Below are 18,825 nucleotides of genomic sequence, written 5' to 3' on the forward strand. Positions count from 1 at the left end.
CCAGGTGCAGTGGCTCATGCCTGTAATCCCAGCACTTTGGGAGGCTAACGTGGGTGGATCACTTTGAAAACAGCCTGGCCAACATGGCAAAACCTTGTCTGTACTAAAAATACAAAAATTAGCCAAATGTGCTGGTGGGTTCCTGTAGTCCCAACTACTCGGAAGACTGAGGCAGGAGAATCACTTGAAGCTGGGAGGCAGAGGTTGCAGTGAGCAGAGGCTGCACCACTGCACTCCAGCCTGGGTGACAGAGTGAGACTGTCTCAAAAAAAAAAAAAAGAAAACTTCCCCAGCAATGGCCCTGCTAGGCATGTGCCTCTGCCTCCTCCATCCCTGCCACAGAGGCATGGTGGGGCCCACCTGCTGAGGATCATCAAGGCCTGGCCATCATCCTTGCTGCTGCACAGGTCCTCGGCGTTGGCCTCAAGCACAGCCAGCCCCAGCTGGAAGATGGCTTTGATGCCGTCGTAGAAGAAGCAATCTACCACATTCACCGCACTCTCTAGAGGCATGATGCTGAGGAACAGGGTCAGGAACCAAGAGAGTGAGACGGACGCCAGGGCTGAGAGGTCATTCATGTGCTCCGCCAGCTCCGGGAGGTGACCCTTGATGAGCTCCTCGAAGACAGATTGGTCCACTTGCGCCCCTGGAAAAAGAAGGCCACAGGGCTCTGGCTGGGGTGGGACTCATTCTCTAAGGACAGTCTGAAATTAAAATCACTCTGAGATAACCAGAACAAAGAGACAGAATTTGAGTACAGAAAAGTACCCATGCTTAACTCACTGATTCTGACATTTTGACCAAGGTAATTTAAAGCGTAAAAGATAGCCATAAAAAAGGGAGGCCGAGGCGGTTGGATCACGAGGTCAAGAGATCGAGACCATCCTGGTCAACATGGTGAAACCCCGTCTCTACTAAAAATACAAAAAATTAGCTGGGCACGGTGGTGCGTGCCTGTAATCCCAGCTACTCGGGAGGCTGAGGCAGGAGAATTGCCTGAACCCAGGAGGCAGAGGTTGCAGTGAGCCGAGATCGCGCCATTGCACTCCAGCCTGGATAACAATAGCGAAACTCCGTCTCAAAAAAAAAAAAGATAGCCATAAAAAAAAAAACCTGCGGCCGGGTGCGGTGGCTCAAGCCTGTAATCCCAGCACTTTGGGAGGCCGAGGCGGGTGGATCACGAGGTCAAGAGATCGAGATCATCCTGGTCAACATGGTGAAACCCCATCTCTACTAATACAAAAAATTAGCTGGGCATGGTGGTGCGTGCCTGTAATCCCAGCTACTCAGGAGGCTGAGGCAGGAGAATTGCCTGAACCCAGGAGGCGGAGGTTGCGGTGAGCCAAGATTGCACCATTGCACTCCAGCCTGGGTAACAAGAGCGAAACTCCGTCTCAAAAAAAAAACAAAATACTGCTTGATCAGCTGGAAACTGGCATGGGGGAAATAAAAAAGGAATGCTAGCCCCTACCTCAAACCATATAAAAAAATATATCTGAAATAGACCATAAACCTAAATATAAAAGTTAGTACTGTAAAACTTTTAGAAGAAAATTTAAGAAAAATACAACATTTCTTAGGACATAAAAAGTACTAACCATAGAAAAAATTGTAAACTGGACTTCATCAAAATTAAAACTGCTGTTCTCCAAAAGGCACTATTAATAAAATGAAAATGCAAGCTTCAAACTTGGAGAAAATATTTGCAATCCATATGCCTGACAGAGGTCTTGTATTCAAAAGAAAGAACTCTAGCGACTGAGTAAGAAAGTAACAATCAAGCTTTTTTAAAGAGGCTAAAAATCTGAACACTCAAAAGTCAATAAATAAATGGTCAGTAAGCAAAGAGACATCTGTTCGACATCATTAATCATCAGATAAGTGCAAATTAAAACCACCACAGTTATACCACTTCTTACCCACTAGATGCCTAAAATTAAAAAGACGGACAATACCAAGTGTTAGCAAGGATGTGGAACAAGCTGAACTCTCCTTCACTGCTGTTATGAGACAAATGAACATGTTACATCCACTCTGGAACACTGAGAGTTTCTTATTAAGTCATATATCTAACCTATGACCCTGCAATTCTTCTCCTAGGTAAATACCCAGGGAAAATGACAGCATATATTCACAGAGAGACTTACATGACTACTCACTGCTACTTTATTTATCATATCCCAAGACTGGAAACCAGTCAAATGCACATCAACAGGTGACTGGACAAGCATACCATGTTCTGAGCACACAGTGAAATCCTACTCAGCAACAAAGAGAAGCAAGCTCTATCGATGCACCAACAATGTGCCTGCCTCTCACAGATGCTCTGCTGCATGGCAGACACCAGACACAGAAGACCCTGTCCTCCATAATTACATTCATACAAGGTTCAGGAGTAGGCCGAATTAATCCCTGGTGATAGAAATCAGTACCAGGTGTTGCCTATGGCAGGGAAGGGGCAGAAGAGAACTTTCTAAGGTGATGCAAGTGTTCCAAAGGTCCCCTCCTGTCCTGGGGCGGTGTCCACATAGGCACATGCACTCTCACAGAGAGTCCACGTGGCACTGTTGCATATGAGCTGTCGCATAGCAACAATCATCAAGGATGGCTTTGACAGCATGTCTCTCAAATACGCTGAGGTTCTAATTACTCCTTGCTACTCTTCCTTACACCGCTTCCCACGACACAAAGTAAAAAGGGAAGCAAGCCAGCTAGCCACTCAGGCACACACAAAGGAGCCAGTGAGCATGACCAAAGGCTCAGGGAAGGGCACACCCAGGGCCAGAAGGCAAAGAGCCATCACGGCCTTCCCAGCTGACCACACCAACCACCTGCCCCTCCTTATCCCTAGGGGCCACCCTTCAGTCCTTAGGACACTGGCTTCAAAGGCACCTTCTCCCCACCTTGCTTCTACATCCACTCAGTTGTTAAATTCTGTCTGAAATTCGTTTTGTTCCCAGGGCTTCTACCCTAATTTTAGGCCAGCTCCATCTCTTATCTGAATTACTAAGAAGGGTCCTTAACAGTATCACCAGCCCAAAACCATTTTTGTATTGTTTTCTCTACTAGGAGGTTGCTGGACCACAGAGACAGCACACATTCAAATCTCAACCACATGAAAGACAGACGTACCCAGTGCATGAGTTCTGCAGGGCCACAGGTTTACCTAGAGTCCAGACAGCAGCAAATGGCCTTTCTTAGGATGTCCTTATGGAAGTGAAAGGCTTTTCCAAGTCTGCCCTTAAACTGACCACATGGGCATCAAGGGTCTCTAGTTCTGTCCCACCTACCTCCTCTCTCTAGGGGAACCGAGGAGCTCCTGTCTGAACAAGCTCTCTGGGCTACCAAGAGGCATCTCCCTAAACCTCCATCTTCCCTTTCCAAGCCATGGCATCCTTGCAAAACCACCCTGGTTTTCAATTTCTGACTTGTTTCCTGGGCCTTGGATCTTCCTTCCCTTCTGTAAGTTCAGCTATCCATCTGAAGTCATGTGTTTTAATCCCAACTCTGTACGGTCTTTGTAGCAGGAACATATTTGAGTTTCTTTATTCCATTACATTGTCAGAACTGGGCAGAGAACTTCATGAGTTAGTTTTGCAAATTCAGGAGTCAAACTGTGTTTGCAAACAGACTAGCTGAATGGTACTGAGGGATTTTATAAACAGGACTGATAAGAAACGTCCTGCCCAGGCTCTGTCACTGTTCCCCAAATACACAGGAGAAGGAAGGGGGGTCTGTTTACCGATCACTCGGTGGTTGAAGTAATCGGGCAGCATCCGCTCACACACGGCAACCAGCAGCCAGAAGGCTTCCTCTTCCTTGGCATACAGCAGCAGCACGGAGGTCAGGATGTTCATGGACTGCTCGGGAGTCAAGGAGGACAGTTACTGACCAGCCCATGTGATGCCACAGAGACGGTACAAGCATCCAAGCCCAAACAACCCACAAAAGTAAAGATTTTGTAGGTGAGAGATCCAGCATAAACCAACCATGATATCAACATGGTCCTCACAGGACACGCCCAGCTGAGCCATCAGCCACCACTCAGCTCCGGTCCCCATTTAGCAATGTGGAATTTAGCTGTGGTACAAGTCTTAGGGTTGGTTCAAATCCAGCTATTCTCCGTTTGTTCAAACAGACATGCACGCACATGCACACACACACACACACACACACAAATTCGCTCACTGACTTTGCTTATTCACAGGAAAACAAAGTTTGAAATCTTAAATTTTTAAATATCAGGAGCTTCACTAACCGCAGCTCAGGCTGGGTTTGGCTGCTGCTTTAATGGACTGATTTTCCTACTGTGCCTGCTGACCACAGCCTCAGCTCGGGAAAGTTCAGCAGACATCTCACCTCCACCCCTGTGTCCTAAAGGAAGAGGATTGGCCCTGATCATCTTCTTTCTCCCCAGATAGCACTGGCATTTTAAATAATTCCTGTAACTTCTGTAGAGGTCTAGAAATTCTATTAATGCCCTCCTACGTCTGAGCTCAAGAGGAGTGTTGAAGACTGAATCTGCCCTGCCGCCAACAACCACTACACATGCGTGTTTCTCTTTTCAGGCACTCAGTCCATTTTTAAATCTCAAATTTTCAGCCTGTTTGATTATATGAAGATGAGTCCTTTTGACTCTAATTTGATACATTCTTTCCAGAAAGGGACCAAGTATGGCGCCTTCACACAACAATACTCAGGACTGGATGACTGGGAATGGAACCAAAACCCTGGAAAGGTCAACGCGAGACACCAGCTAAAGAGTCTCTGCGCCCCAGAGCACACCCTTTCACCTGGCAGTATCCAATCCTGGGGTTCCGGTGGGCATAGGCCGTCAAGACTCTCCTCAAAGCAGCGATTCCTGTTTCATTCTGGAAGGCAGGGTGTTCTGGCAGGGAGCGGTGCAGGTCTCGCTCTATCTCCTCAGTTACCAGGCAGCACTTCCCCAGGGACTCCTCCACCAGATTCCCGTAGTAACCAGGGTGCGAAGCAAGATCCGTCACAGCATCTGAGTTTTAAAAGCAATGTTTCAAGGGGGAAGGATTACTAGGATGGTGTCACCATGAAGTGGGGTCTTACTACTTACTGAGGAGCAAAATATTGGCCAGGAACGGTGGCTCACACCTGTAATCACAGCACTTTGGGAGGCCGAGGTAGAGAGATCACTTGAGGTCAGGAGTTTGAGACCAGCCTGGCCAACATGGTAAAATCCCATCTCTACTAAAAATACAAAAACTAGCCAGGTGTTGTGGTGGGTGCCTATAATCCTTGTAAGGATGCTAAGGCACAAAAATCCTTTGAACCCTGGAGGCAGAGGTTGCAGTGAGCCAAGATCATGCCATTGTACTCCAGCCTGGGCAACAGAGTAACAACTTCATTTCTGCCATGCAGCCTAGTCCAAAAAACAGAAATAAAAGAAATAGCATGGCTTTTATTTTTTGATATGGAGTCTTGCTCTGTTGCCAAACTGCAGTGCAGTGGCACAATCCGAGCTCACTACAAACCTCCACCTTCCGGGTTCAAGTGATTCTTCCACCTCAGTCTCCCAAGTAGCTGGGACTACAGACATGCACCACCACACCCAGCTAATTTTTGTATTTTTTAGTAGACACAGGGTTTCACCATGTTGGCCAGGATGGTCTTGATCTCTGACCTTGTGATCCACCTGCCTCAGCCTCTCAAAGTGCTGGGATTACAGGCGTGAGCCACTGCACCCGGTCAATAGCATGGCTTTTGTAAGAATAACCTTATAGAGTGAAGGGGAGAAAGCTCATAATACAAATAAATGTACTTATATGCTTTTAACACATTGAATTCCCTAGTAGCAGGAGTGTGCAAGCATGTACACAAACACACACAAATTTCATGCATTAATTCAACAAGAAATGACACTGAGCACCAATGCATGAGGCACACGAGAGGGTGCGACTATGATGGAGTGAAGGGGCCAGCAGCATGGCACCCACATGAAACTCTGAAGTCAGGTCTGAGATGTACAGACTGCAGCAGAAGGACCCAGCACAGAAAACTCCTACACCAGCCATGCACAGCCAGAGCTACTGCCCAGGCCTCTAGCAGGCAGGCAAGATGGAGGGATGAATGAGCCCCTTATGAAAAGTGTGTGCACACACGTGTGTGTGTGTGTGTGTATGTGTGTGTATGTTAAAAAGACCTAGAGGAACGCATACTTGGGCAGTGACAGGCCTCATCTTTAGGTGGTAGGATTCTAAAGAAGGTCACTGTCTTTGCTCACTCCTCCATGCCCTTATTTTTCAACTATGAATATGTGTTGCTATTTCTATATACAAAAATGCAGAAGATGTTTTTCATTTTTAAAAGGAGACATTTCGATGCTGCGCCTCTGGAAGGCAGCTGCAGAAGCCAGGAGGCAGGAGGGAGAAGAGGTGTGCAGTGGTGAGGGCAGCATCAGTGACCAGTGACCACGCCCAGTGCAGTGAAGCATGAGGGCTGTGTCTGGGTGTCTCGGGCAGGTCAGGGGATGAAGGGAAACATGGAAGAGGAAAGTGAGGGACAAAGTTGGGGGTAGATAAGGAACCAGCAAGAGGTTGATGGTGAAGTAGGACAAGGGATGCTTCCAGTCCCAGGAAGAGTGAGGGAGGCGGGAACAGTTACCCAGCCCAGCTTCCAGGCGCCTCCCTGCTGACAAGAGCCACAGGGTCATCTGGGGAAGAGACCCTCTCACCTGGCCTCCCATGGCACCTGGAGAAGCAGCAAAAGCACACTCTCCAATGGCAGGGCCTTCCCTTCCTGCCCTTGGGCCCCAGCTCCTTTGCCCCAAGGGGTAACTCCCTCACAGTTGATATGGAGGGACAGACAAATGTCTACCCAGCATGTCCCTGGGGAAGTTTGGTCCCAGGTTCAGCCTATCCATCATTAAATGTCCTGATGCGGGTTTCCAGGCATTCCCCAATAGGTGCAGGGAGAGGCCCCATGGCTTTGAGGCCAAGCGAGACCCTCCCTGAATGGGTCCAGCAGAAAAGAAGAAATGGAACAGAAGGGAAATCTGCACTTTTGCCTCTGGTGCCTGCCTCATGTCTTCACTGGAGGAGGGACCCATGGCAGCTACACTCTGAGGGATGTGTTTCAACAGCCCAGCCAACTGACAATGGATGAGGACTTTTGGTTTCATCTGTTTCAGAGTTCATACATTATAGATACTTCACTTCCATAGGGTTCTGAATAGAATCCTCAGCACTATATAGAGACTTGTGAAGGCATTTGTAAAGGAATGGTCGTCACTGTACTCAGACCTCACATTTACCCAGTTGGACACCGCGGCAACCTGACCTAGTCCCACAGCTGACACAACAAGGGGTCTAAGTCCTTGGCTGGGAATTCACAGGAATGACCCAAAGACAGAACCATTTCATCTGTACATAAACACATGCGCTGTTCAGGTCCGGGTCGTTCCTGTGTCTGTGACAAAAAGAACAATTAGCTAAGAGATACCAAGAGTGCTTACCTGAGAAGAGAAGCCAGAGTCTCCCACGCAAAGACTCAGGGATGCCCATGGCTACAAGCTTCCGAATCTTCTCTGTGCGAAACATACACACGGTTCTGCCATATTCCACGAAGTGGTCATTCCACAGGCTTATTTTTATCTGTTCTCTGGACTGGAAATGAGAATATTCTTAATGTACAAAGAAGTCCATCCTCACCACCCCCTGCCCGCCAATGCACCACTGGTGATGGGGGAAGTACTGCCTCCGCTCACTGAGGGGCCAACAGCAACAGGCAAGGACACCTGTATTCAAGCCGCAAATATTTCTGAACCTGTACCAGGGGACACAGAGGATACAAAGATGAATAACACAGAGTACAGCCCTGCAGGAGCTCAGAGACCAGTGGGTGCATTTATACAAACAAAATGCAGTTTCCTTAGCAAGGCTGGTAATAAGGATTTGTAAATCCAAGTATTAAAGTAGCCCAAATCAGATGGGAGGGTGGGTTGGGCAAGGGGGACACTGGGGGAAACTTTCTCAGGATGTTGTATCTGCCGAAAAAACACTGGTCAGCTCAGAGGGCAAAGGGGACAATTTCCCCTGAGCTTCCTGATAGCCAGAGGGAAAACTGAAACCTGAAAAAAATTACATTATATATATATATTTAACATTCTCATGTTTCATCAACAAAAAGTAATGAAGGATCCAAGTGTAAAGCCTATGAGAAGGCTCAGTTTTGAATAAATAAAACCAACAATAGATTTTACAGGAGCCATTAAGCAACCAACAATAAGCTTGGGGTAATAGGTTCACAGCCACTGCCTGGTGCTCATGGTCCAGCGCAGCACCCTGCCTGCCATGGCCCCATTTCAAAGACAGCTTCCAGTATCTTTACCAGACTATACGTGACATGTCCCTCAAGTTCTCCCTACAAAGAGGAAATCTGTAAGTAAATATAGCAAAAATATTTCCAGTTTAGTAAAACTAGAAGACTGATGACCCCTTCTCCCAGAAGACAAAAAAAATGAAAGCTGTAATGAGGGGCACACAGACAGCACTGGCTGGAAGGACAGGGACCCATTCTGTGCCTAGAGACTCCCAGGGGACAGCGCGGCCAGCTCTCCAGGCCCCACAACCGAGAGGTGCTAGAGGGCCACCGAAGGGCAGGTGGGAGAGCAGCCCCTCAGTCCTCTGACCCCCCTCAGTGGACGCCTCTCACTTTTCACCCATGAGAACAAGAGGGAAGAGGAGCACTAGCTTCCCAAGGCCAGATGCCATGTTCCATGGTGGGTCAGACAGCTGGGCAACCCCCTATGCTCATGCCCATGGCGCAGTTCTGCGGTCCAGCCTGGGCACCAGGCATCACCCACCATTCGGGAGTCAGGGCTCTGGCTGCCTGACTGCTGGAAGGCGGTGAAGAGGGCGTCGGGGTGCAGCAACGGGCTCTTCTCTTTTTCACTCTCCTCGCTATTTTGAGAAGATACCATGTCAAGATCCCCAAACCTGTGGTCACTGCACATGCTTGTTGAATGAAACACGGGTGAAGCCTGCACAGCAAGAGAGATAGAGAGACAGCAAGACAGAGACAGACAGAGAGAGAGAAAGAGAGAGAGAGTGAGTCATGGCTTTAGTGAAGGGGACAGTCTTTGTTTTGCCTTTAGATGCATGGGCATAGCAGACTTCAATGACTCAGGGGGAAGACAGACTGACACCTGACCTGACAGGGTTCCTAGGAAGACACAGTCCCTCTGCCTGCTCCGGGGAAGGCTGTCCCGGCCCCAAGAGCCCGGGGCCACACACAGTTCCTCATGGGCACCCCCAGGCCCCTTAGCTTCTGGACGGGAGGATGGCCATCCTGAGAAAAGAGCCCTGGGGTAGATAGAGGCTACACCTCCTTTTCTCCCCGTCACTACTTTGGGTGAAAAGAGGTTGAGAATGAGAAGAGATGTGAAGAAAGGAGAGCAGGCAGTAGCCACTGTGGGGCCACCTCCACAGCTGCCCAACCTCAGGGCCCATGAAGCTCCTCTTTCAGCAGGTTACACGTGCCTCCAATAAGGCCATCCTCAACCCTCAGGAGCAGAGATAGCAACCCTTCTCACTTGTGAGGGGTGTTCCTGCCACCCTCTCCAAGCTGTGGGGCGGTTGGCTCCCCACCCCCTCTACTCTGTGTCACGCCCTCTCAGGACACCCAGCACATCAGAAATGACAGCAGACCACACACAGGCCTCACATTCTTCTCATCCCCACATGAGTCTCCTCCTGTGCACTCCCCTTTGGAGACCACAGCCCAATACGTGAAGAAGGGGATCATCAGGGTCTGGAAGGACCGTACCATGTCATCATCTGCAGAGGTATTGTAGTGCACAGGGTGGTTAGCATGGACCTGCTTCAGCCTCATGAGCAGCGCCTCCACCAGGCTGTCTCGGTCCCGGAGCTCGATGAACTGGAAGGCCACCTTGCTTCTGATGCTGACAATGATGGGGTGCGGCAGCAGGCTCGTGTCCTCCATCTTCTCAATGCTCACCACCTGTGCAAGAGGTGACATGCAGGGACAGTAGGGAGGGAGGAAGGCAGGCATTGTATTACAAATGCAGAATGTCCCGAAACAGAGTGCAAAGCACAATTACTGCAGAAACGGCATGATGCAAAGGCGAGAAAGTGTGCATGGTGGCACTGCTCTCCACCGCCACGAGGGGAGGCTGTGCAAGGCTGCATCAAGGGATGACTGGGTAACAAAGTGTGGTCTATCCATACAACAGAGTATGACCCAGCATTGAAGAGGAGGGGGATTTGGAGAGAGGCTACAGCAGGGACGAGCCCCGAGAGCATTATGCTAAGTGAACAAGGTCAGTCACAAATATTGAGGTATATGAGGTACTTGGAGGAGTGAAATTCAGAGAGATGGGCAGTAGAAGGACAGTCGCTGGGGGCTGGGGGAGGGGGAGGAGGGGAGTTGTTTCATGGGGACAGTGTTTCCGTTGGCAGTGATGAAAAAGTTCTGGAGATGGACGGTGCTGATGGCTGCACAACAATGTGAATGTACTTAATACCACTGAATCATACAATGACTACAATGATCATTTCCGGTTAGGTACACATAGCCAAAAAAAATTTTTAGGCAAGTAAGTTAGCTCCTAGATTTCTTGCTCCACTAGTAAGTAAAAATATTTGTAAAATGAAGATATCTACTACAAAATAATAACAGGGAGGCAGGAGACCACATGTTTATCCCAGCATTGTGAGAGGCCAAGGTGAGAGAACTGATTGAGCCCAGGAGTTCAAGATCAGCCTGTGCAACACAGTGAGACTCTCCTCTCTAAAAAAAAAAGAAAAAAAAATAAGATTTTTGGGTTTTTCCAAAGAAGAACATTCAGTGCATTTGTTACCAGAAGAAAGACTCTGGAGGTCTTGATGTGTAAACAGAGTTGTGCGTACCATCTCACCAGAGCTGCTGCCCTGAAGCCAAAGGACTGAGCTGCTCAGATCTGGAAGAAATCTGAGCCCCATTTCCAAGAAGAGAATTGCAGAATTTTACAGGAAGAAGGGACCTGATCCCTGTCAAAGGAAGCATTTTAAAATTTCAACTAAAGTTCTAGGAGAGTATAAAAGCCAAGCAATTTACCATTTATTTTTTAAAGGTGATGCTTTTGGTAGGTTGCTTCTTTTGCTTTTCCTTTTTTTGGTGAGTGAAATGGGAGGATTCATTCCTAAGAGCTGCTGGAAAAATCTTTAATTGCTAGGCATGTACTTTTTAATAACAGCTTTATCAATAATGTGGAGATTAGAGTCCCCCGTTTTCAACAATCACTTGTTGGCAAATTTCAGGATGCCAGAGCAACAGCAGAAAAAGCAATGGCCAAATGGGTAATGGTCCAATTCAGGCCATGCCTCCCTCAAGAAGCCCAGCCTTGTAGTCATCCATCTTTAGACGGCAAAGCTGTCCCATCTGAACTTCCCCTCCCCCACTCCATCTCACAGCCAGCAACCTTGGTTTCAAACAACAAAAGGCTGCTTGGGGAAGCACACAGTAGGGCTGGTCTACCTCTCTGAGTGGCAGGATGACCTTACAGCAGCCATCTTCTCTGCTGGCAAAGCAGATGTAGCTGTCAGAGGTGAACATCCGCCCCGCGGTGTGACAGCGACTGAATGGCGTCCAGAGTGAGCAGTCCATGACTGCATGCAGCTTCTCCTTCCTGGGCAACCTGAAGAAAGCCCGGAAGAACTCATTCTGTGCTCTGGCTTCCAGGTCCCTGGGGAAGGATGAGGAAAGAAGAAGAAGGCAGGAAAGGTTAATGGACACCCAAGATTACAAAGGAAAGATGGAGTCTTGCTCTGTCACCCAGGCTGGAGTGCAGTGGCACGATCTCAGCTCACTGCAACCTCCGCCTCCCAGGTACAAGCAATTGTCCTGCCTCAGTCTCCCAAGTAGCTGGGATTACAGATGTGCACCACCATGCCCTGCTAATTTTTTATAGTAGAGATGGGGTTTTGCTATGTTGCCTACGCTGGTCTCAAACTCCCAAACTCAGGTGATCCACCTGCCTCGGTCTTCCAAAGTGCTGGGATTACAGGCGTGAGCCACTGCGCCCAGCCAAGAAAATACTTTTAAAGCCACTGACACAATCTGTATTTAAGTGAGTACAAAAGGTACCATGTACGTCCTGTGCTGGTGCACCTGGGCCACATTCTAACTGCAGGCCAACCTTCAGAACAAAGACACAGGACAGACGTGCTGCCTCTGCACAGAAGTGATTTAATAAACTCACAGGCTAAATAAGCATTCCTTCCTGGTTTGGGTAACACTGAGAATTACCAGAAAAACAATTGCTTAAGAAGCCAAGTTTCAAAAAGTTTGATAACAAGTAGTGAGGAGGATGTGAGGAAATTGGAACCCTACTGCACTGCTGGAGGGAATTAACACAGTGCGGTCATGTTGGAAAACAGTCTGGAAGCTCCACAAAAGGCTAAACGTAGACTTAACACTTGACCAAGAAATTCCACTCCTATGTAGATATACCCAAGAGAATTGAAAATGTATGTCTGGTACACGAATGTTCTTAGCTGCATTATTTATAACCAAAAGGTAGAAATAAGCCAAATATCCATTGACTCACAAATGGATAAACAAAAGGTAGTATATCCAAACAATCAAATACTGTTCAGCAAGAAAAAAGGAATGAAGTATTGATGTGTGCTACAATAGCGATGAACCTTGAAAACATAATACTGAGTGAAATAAACCAGACACAAAAAGACAACATACTGCCTGATTCCATTTATATGAATTATCCAGAATAAGCAAATCTCTAGAAACAGAAAATAGATTAGTGATTGCTCAGGGTTTGGGGGAAGAGAGAAATGGGAAGTAACTGCTCATGGGTACAGGGTTTCTTTTTGGGGTGATGAAATGTTCTAAAATTGATTGTGGTGATGGTTGCACAACTGTGTGAATATGGTAAAAACCACTGAATGGTACACTTCTAAAGGGCATATAATAATTACATCGTATGTAAATTAAATCTCAAAAAAAATTTTAAAAATTTAATGTGGCTCGGCATGGTAGCGCATGCCTGTAATCTCAGCACTTTGGGAGGCCGAGGGAGGCAGATTGCTTGAGCTTAGGAGTTTGAGACAGGCTGGACAACATGGTAAAACCCTGTCTCTACCAAAAAAAAAAAAAAAAAAAAAAAACCCCACAAACATTAGCTGGGTGTGGTGGTTTGCACCTATAGTTCAAGCTACTCCAGAGGCTGAGATGAAAGGATCACTTGAGCCCAGGAGGTAGAGGCTGTAGTGAGCCGAGATCGCACCACTGCTCTGTAGCCTGGGCGACAGAGTGAGATCCTGTCTCAAAAAAAAAAAAAAAAAGTTTAGATGTGTATCTGACACACAGTAAGTAATCAATAAACATTAGTTATTATTATCTTTTAAAAAAAATTTTTTTTAAGAATCCAGGTCGGGTGCGGTGGCTCACACATCACATCAGTACTGACAAGAGAGAATGTTGATAAGGAGGAAAGAAGGATCCTAACCCCCAGGCAACCCCACATATCCTGATTTTTGGCTCTAAAACCATTAAAGAAAGCAGCCAAATCACAATGTTTGAAAATATTGTTCAATTTATGTCATACTCCAAAATTCTAGTAGGGGTGAAATTCCAACATACAGAGGGAAAGATTTTTCTCTGGCATTTTAAATAAGAAGTTCTTTATAAACTAAGGATGAAATTAACACTTGCTCAAAGTCAGCAACATGAATTCTTGGCTTTCTTACGTACTCTGTAACCCTGAATGAGACTCTCTGTATCTCATTTTGATTGCTACAAAATGGAAACAATGTCTGAATTTTCTGCTTCAAGGTATCCCTGTGAATCTAAAATGATGCCCACAATATGCTAAAAGAGAAATTAGATTAGGCATAGTACCTACAGTACGATTCCTACAGTATGTTCCGGTATCCAAGGCAACTAAACCATTTTGTTCTACCCAATGCACCTGCTGCCTCAGTTCAATTCCTTAAAATATCCAGACAGGGATGTGTACAAGGACTTTATCTTAAGTGTTAATAGTGATTGTCTTTGCATAAGTGGGACTTCCACTTCCCAATTTTATTTTGCTTACATTTTTTACATGACTACATACTAGCTTTAAAAAAAAAAGTTAGCTATTTTCTTTAGAGAAAAGTACAGCTTTTAAAATGTTACATAAATGCCATAAATGCAAGATAGTAAACTCTCAACTCTGGAATCAACTGCACACAGCTCAACTGAGCTTTTCAGATATGATTTGGTTGTGAGGCCCCTGAGATATGACCTCACCTCAACCATGCCAGGCTGGACTCCCAGACACACACCTTTTCTGCAACCCCTTCTAGGTCTCATGTCCACCATCATACAATTGACTTACAAGCAGGAGCCATCATACAGAGATGGCACAATCTATAGAATTTACCATCAATCCCTCAAAAAGAGAAGACACACACATGCCCAGAAAGTCCTCTGGACACACAGAGAAATTATACAAGTTCTATAGATCACAATGGGTCCAGTTCCTGGGGGCCAAAGCTGCAGTTCCTTAAATACCTGATACAACATGGACTACTATTTCCATGGATGAATGAGCTTCCTCCAGAGAGGAGCTGGCAGGACACAGGAAAAGCACCATAAACACTCTACCAGTTCATGCACAGCAAGAATGGAAAGCAAGGCCCCTCAAGAGGACCCCAAGTTCCCCAAGTTGACTATGTCCAATGCATTTAAATTGGAAAACTTCCATCCTTGTCCTCGGAGCATACTGGCCATGCTGGCTTTGATGAAAGTAAAATCAACCCTTACTCCCTGCACTTATCTTATAGACATGGTTCTAGTCGCCAGTGAGTTCACCTGTCAGCCTTCTTTCCTAGCTCGGCATCTCTTTCCCCTTAAGTCATGGCTGAAGTCAAACTGAATACATGGTGAGTATTCAAATCACAGAAGCTTGCACTGAGCCACCAGAAAGGTGGGAGGACTTATATTTATATTTATTTTTCCCCGAATCCCTCCAATTAAGAATAAGGTGTTCCAGGCTGGGCACAGTGGCTCACACCTGTAATCCCAGAACTTTGGGAGGCTGAGGTGGGCAGATTACCTGAGGTCAGGAGTTCAAGACCAGCCTGGCCAACATGGAAAAACCCCGTCTCTACTAAAAATACAAAAATTATCTGGGCATGGTGGCATGTGCCTGTAAGCCCAGCTACTCGGGAGGCTGACGCAGGAGCATCACTTGAACCCAGGAGGCAGAGGTTGCAGTAAGCCAAGATTGCGCCATTGCACTCCAGCCTGGGTGACAAGAGTGAAACTCCATCTCAAGAAAAAAAGAAAAAAGAATAAGGTGTTCCGGTATCTGAGGCAGCTAAACCATTTTGTTCCACCCAGTGCACCTGCTGTCTCAGTTCAATCAGCTTCTCTTCTCTGTGGCTTCAGAGCAGCCTGGGTATGCTGCACACAGTCTCCATTCCCCTTTCAGGGCTGTCCTCGCTTTCTCTGTGGACGTCTGTGTTTTGCACATTTGGGTAGCCAGAGACCAGAAACCTCAAGTTACAAAAGAGTAAGCAGCACAGGGGACTTTCCTAAGATCTGAGTTAGTTTCCTTCCTTCGTATTAGAAAGTTGTTTTCCAATTTCACCATTAAATATGTATTATCTACAAGATATTTAAATTTCCAGTATAACTGAGATGAAGATATAGTGACTTTGAAAAGATGAGAAACCAGCTCTTTATGAAGTTCAGAATAAGACCATCCTATCCTTTAGGTCTGTTTCAAAGCAGTTGTTGGTTTTGATTCTAAATATATCAACTCCTTTTTCTGAACAGCATCAAAAACAAAACCATTAGTCACAGCCTGCTTCTCAGACTTTCCAGTACTTCCTAAGTGCCTTCATTTTTCCTCCGTAGGGAAGAATAGACATTGGTCATGACCTGACATTCACAAGGTGGTCACACAAGGCTGTAGTTCACTGCAGAAGCACTTCTATGAGGATGGAGACTATCCCAGCTACTCCACCTACACCTACCATCCAGTGCCTGCACACACAGGCTAAAGCAATCACTCTAAGAGAGAGCTACAACTAAGACTAGCAGGGGAAGGTGCCACCTTTCTTTTCTTTTTTTTTGAGACACAGTTGCACTCTGTTGCCCAGGCTGGAGTGCTGTCGTGCAATCTTGGCTCACTGCAACCTCTGCCTCCTGGGTTCAAAGGATTCTCCTGTCTCAGCCTCCTGAGTAGCTGGAATTACAGGCGCCCACCACCATGCCCAGCTAATTTTTATATTTTTAGTAGAGATGGGGTTTTGCCATTTGGTCAGGCTGGTCTCCAACTCCTGGCCTCAAATGATCAGCCCCCGTCGGGTTTACAAAGTGCTGGGATTATAGGCGTGAGTCACCATGCCCAGCCCAACCACCTTATCTTAACACATGCCACTGATGAGGCTGTAACTAAGTAGAGAATAAATGTGGGTCAACCCAACTCTGGAACAACAAACTTCAGATTTTTTGTTGAAGCTGAAATTAGTATGTGCAATAGTGTACAACTATGCAGCAGATTCTAGACTAGGTATACATTATTTTAAAAAACTCAGCTTAACCCCTAAGAGGACCCAAGAAGGTATGTAGTTCTTTTATTTCTCCGCCAATCCAGAATTATATTTGTCTCTCCTACTTTTGATAAAGATGTATCAAAACAGGTTTCCATTTCTCTCTCTCTTCCCATTGACCCTCTAGAATGCTTTAGGAAGAACCTTGTCTGAGCTACATGCCAGCTCTTGCTCCCTCTGGTCATTCAGCACACATACGACAGCCTACTACGTGTCAGCAGGCTTAATGCTGCTTCCAGGCTTAAAGCTTCTCCAAACTCAGGCTGTGCGATAGGCCGGGGCAGCTTGGCACTCCCATGCTCAGCATGCAGGGACTTCCCATCTGTACACTAGACAGAAAGCCTGGAGTCATGGCTCCTGCCCTCTTGGATAAGGGAGGGCAAACTCAGTCCTCTGCGGTGAGTTTGCCTCATAAAGGAGCACACAACGATTTCCAGTGGCTCTAAGTGATGCGCCCACCGAGAGACCCACGGCCAAGAGGTGGCTCCAGCCTGTAATGCCAACACTTTGGGCGGCTGAGGCAAGAGGATCACTTCAGACCAGGAGTTTGAGACCAGCCTGGCCAATATGGCAAAAACTCATCTCTACTAAAAATACAAAAATTAGCTGGGCGTGGTGGTACATGCCTATAATCCCAGCTACACAGGAGACTGAGTCAGAAGAATCGCTTGAACCTGCGATGTGGAGGCTACAGTGAGCCGAGAATATGCTACTGCACTCTAGCCAAGGCAACAGAACAACATTCCGCCTCTAATTAATTAATTAAATCAAATCGGGGAAATATCAAGGTTTCAAGATTCAAGAATTTCTTGAATCTAGAAACAAGGCCAAATCCATGTGCTTTTCCTGAAAGCCCAAGTCTGTGCATAAAATATCTCCTTTCTTAAATGTGTATTTACTCAGAATACCTTTCCTCTGTGACCCCACAGGAGTCCTAAGGAAATGTGGATGAAGCTGCAAAGCGGCTGCTGAGACACAGGGCAGCCCCCGGCCACTAGGCTCACCTGGCGGTCAGGCACCAGCACAGGCAGTCAGCACGAAGGGCCCCTTATTCCTTTGGAAATCCGTCTGCACTAAGCCCCTAAGAGACCAGGACCTTGACAACACAGGGCATCTGTAAGGCTCTCTGATCCTCAGAAAAAGGATCCTCCCTCCATCCTCTTCCACCCATCCTGTCCTAGAGAGAGAACAACCACCTAAGCCAACCTGCTGACAATCACCGAGCAGCTTGGGGGCTGGGGTTGTGGAGGGTGAGACGTGGGTCTTCTCTTGTAAGGTGGGGGCTGTCAGGCTGCAGGAGCCCCTGGGAGATGTCTTAAGTGGGCCAAGAGGACTCTGAGGCAGAGGAGGGCTCAAGCTAGAATCAGAGGGATGAAAAGTCAAATAAATTATACAGAAGTGGTCCTAGTGGGAGCCAAGGGAGAAGAACAGGAAAAGGGGGTGAGTAGGCAGGAGGAGGGGAAAGGGGAAGGCCAAAGAGGGTCTGAAAAGCCAGCCAGACAGGGCAGTTCAGAACCAGCAAGGCCACGTGGGACCAGGGTTCCCTGCTGAGGACACCTGCCTCTGGGCAGCCGCTATTCATCTTTATAAACCGGTAGAAAGAGCCCACCTTGTGCGAAACGGAGTTTCCATTTACCACATTGCTTTAATTCAGTTCTCCTCCAGCATCTTCAGCCAGTCAAAACAGTTTGTAATCAGATTTAATGAAGCCCATCACTCTCCGACCACCCACACCCCCACAAAAAATAGCCGTATACACTTTTTTTTACCCCATCATTCCCAACTTTGGGATAGATCTTTTCTGTTTTTAGATTTCAGGATCTATCACCTTTTCCCCTTTCTGCTTCCCTCCCTCTGTTCCCTCTGTGAGCAGCTCCTCAGTCGCTCTGCCCTCCTGGATTCTGTGGCTATGATATGGGGCTCCCTGGCCCAGGGCCTCCCCTGCGCCCTGTGAGGGCTGAGCCAGGTGACTCCCACGTCTGGCAACTCCAACCAGCCCAATCAACTGGGGCAACAATGCACCCCAACCCTCCCTGCTCCCAGGGGAGCTACAAGCAGCTCCACACTGTGGCCATAAGTCCTGCTGGAGTGGCCACACATGGCAATCGTGACTAATTGGCAATCTGAGGCTCACCCAGCTTGTGACCCCAAGGGCACCTTTCTGCAGCCGTTATCTGGGAAGGGAAGTGAAATGAGACCAACCAAAGAGAGCCAGGGAGTGAGGCTGCAGAGA

At 47.2% G+C, this 18,825-nt stretch overlaps 1 protein-coding gene across 5 annotated transcripts in view; it reads right to left on the reverse strand.

The window, feature by feature from the left end:
- Positions 1 to 18,825, reverse strand: part of TBC1D8 (TBC1 domain family member 8) — a 136,668-nt gene that overhangs the window by 20,412 nt on the left and 97,431 nt on the right. For all 5 annotated transcript variants that reach the window (XM_012477649.3, XM_012477648.3, XM_064371354.1 and 2 more), the window contains 7 exons: positions 11,506 to 11,713; positions 9,796 to 9,990; positions 8,834 to 9,010; positions 7,484 to 7,634; positions 4,794 to 5,008; positions 3,743 to 3,860; positions 361 to 646 (listed from right to left, as the gene is read on the reverse strand). In XM_012477649.3, the coding sequence (XP_012333072.1) occupies positions 361 to 646; positions 3,743 to 3,860; positions 4,794 to 5,008; positions 7,484 to 7,634; positions 8,834 to 9,010; positions 9,796 to 9,990; positions 11,506 to 11,713 (1,350 nt within the window). The remainder of the gene's footprint in view (positions 1 to 360; positions 647 to 3,742; positions 3,861 to 4,793; positions 5,009 to 7,483; positions 7,635 to 8,833; positions 9,011 to 9,795; positions 9,991 to 11,505; positions 11,714 to 18,825) is intronic.

Source organism: Aotus nancymaae, unplaced genomic scaffold (genome assembly GCF_030222135.1).
Source record: "Aotus nancymaae isolate 86718 unplaced genomic scaffold, 86718_ANA_hifiasm-v0.15.2.pri h1tg000131l, whole genome shotgun sequence".
NCBI lineage: Eukaryota > Metazoa > Chordata > Mammalia > Primates > Aotidae > Aotus > Aotus nancymaae.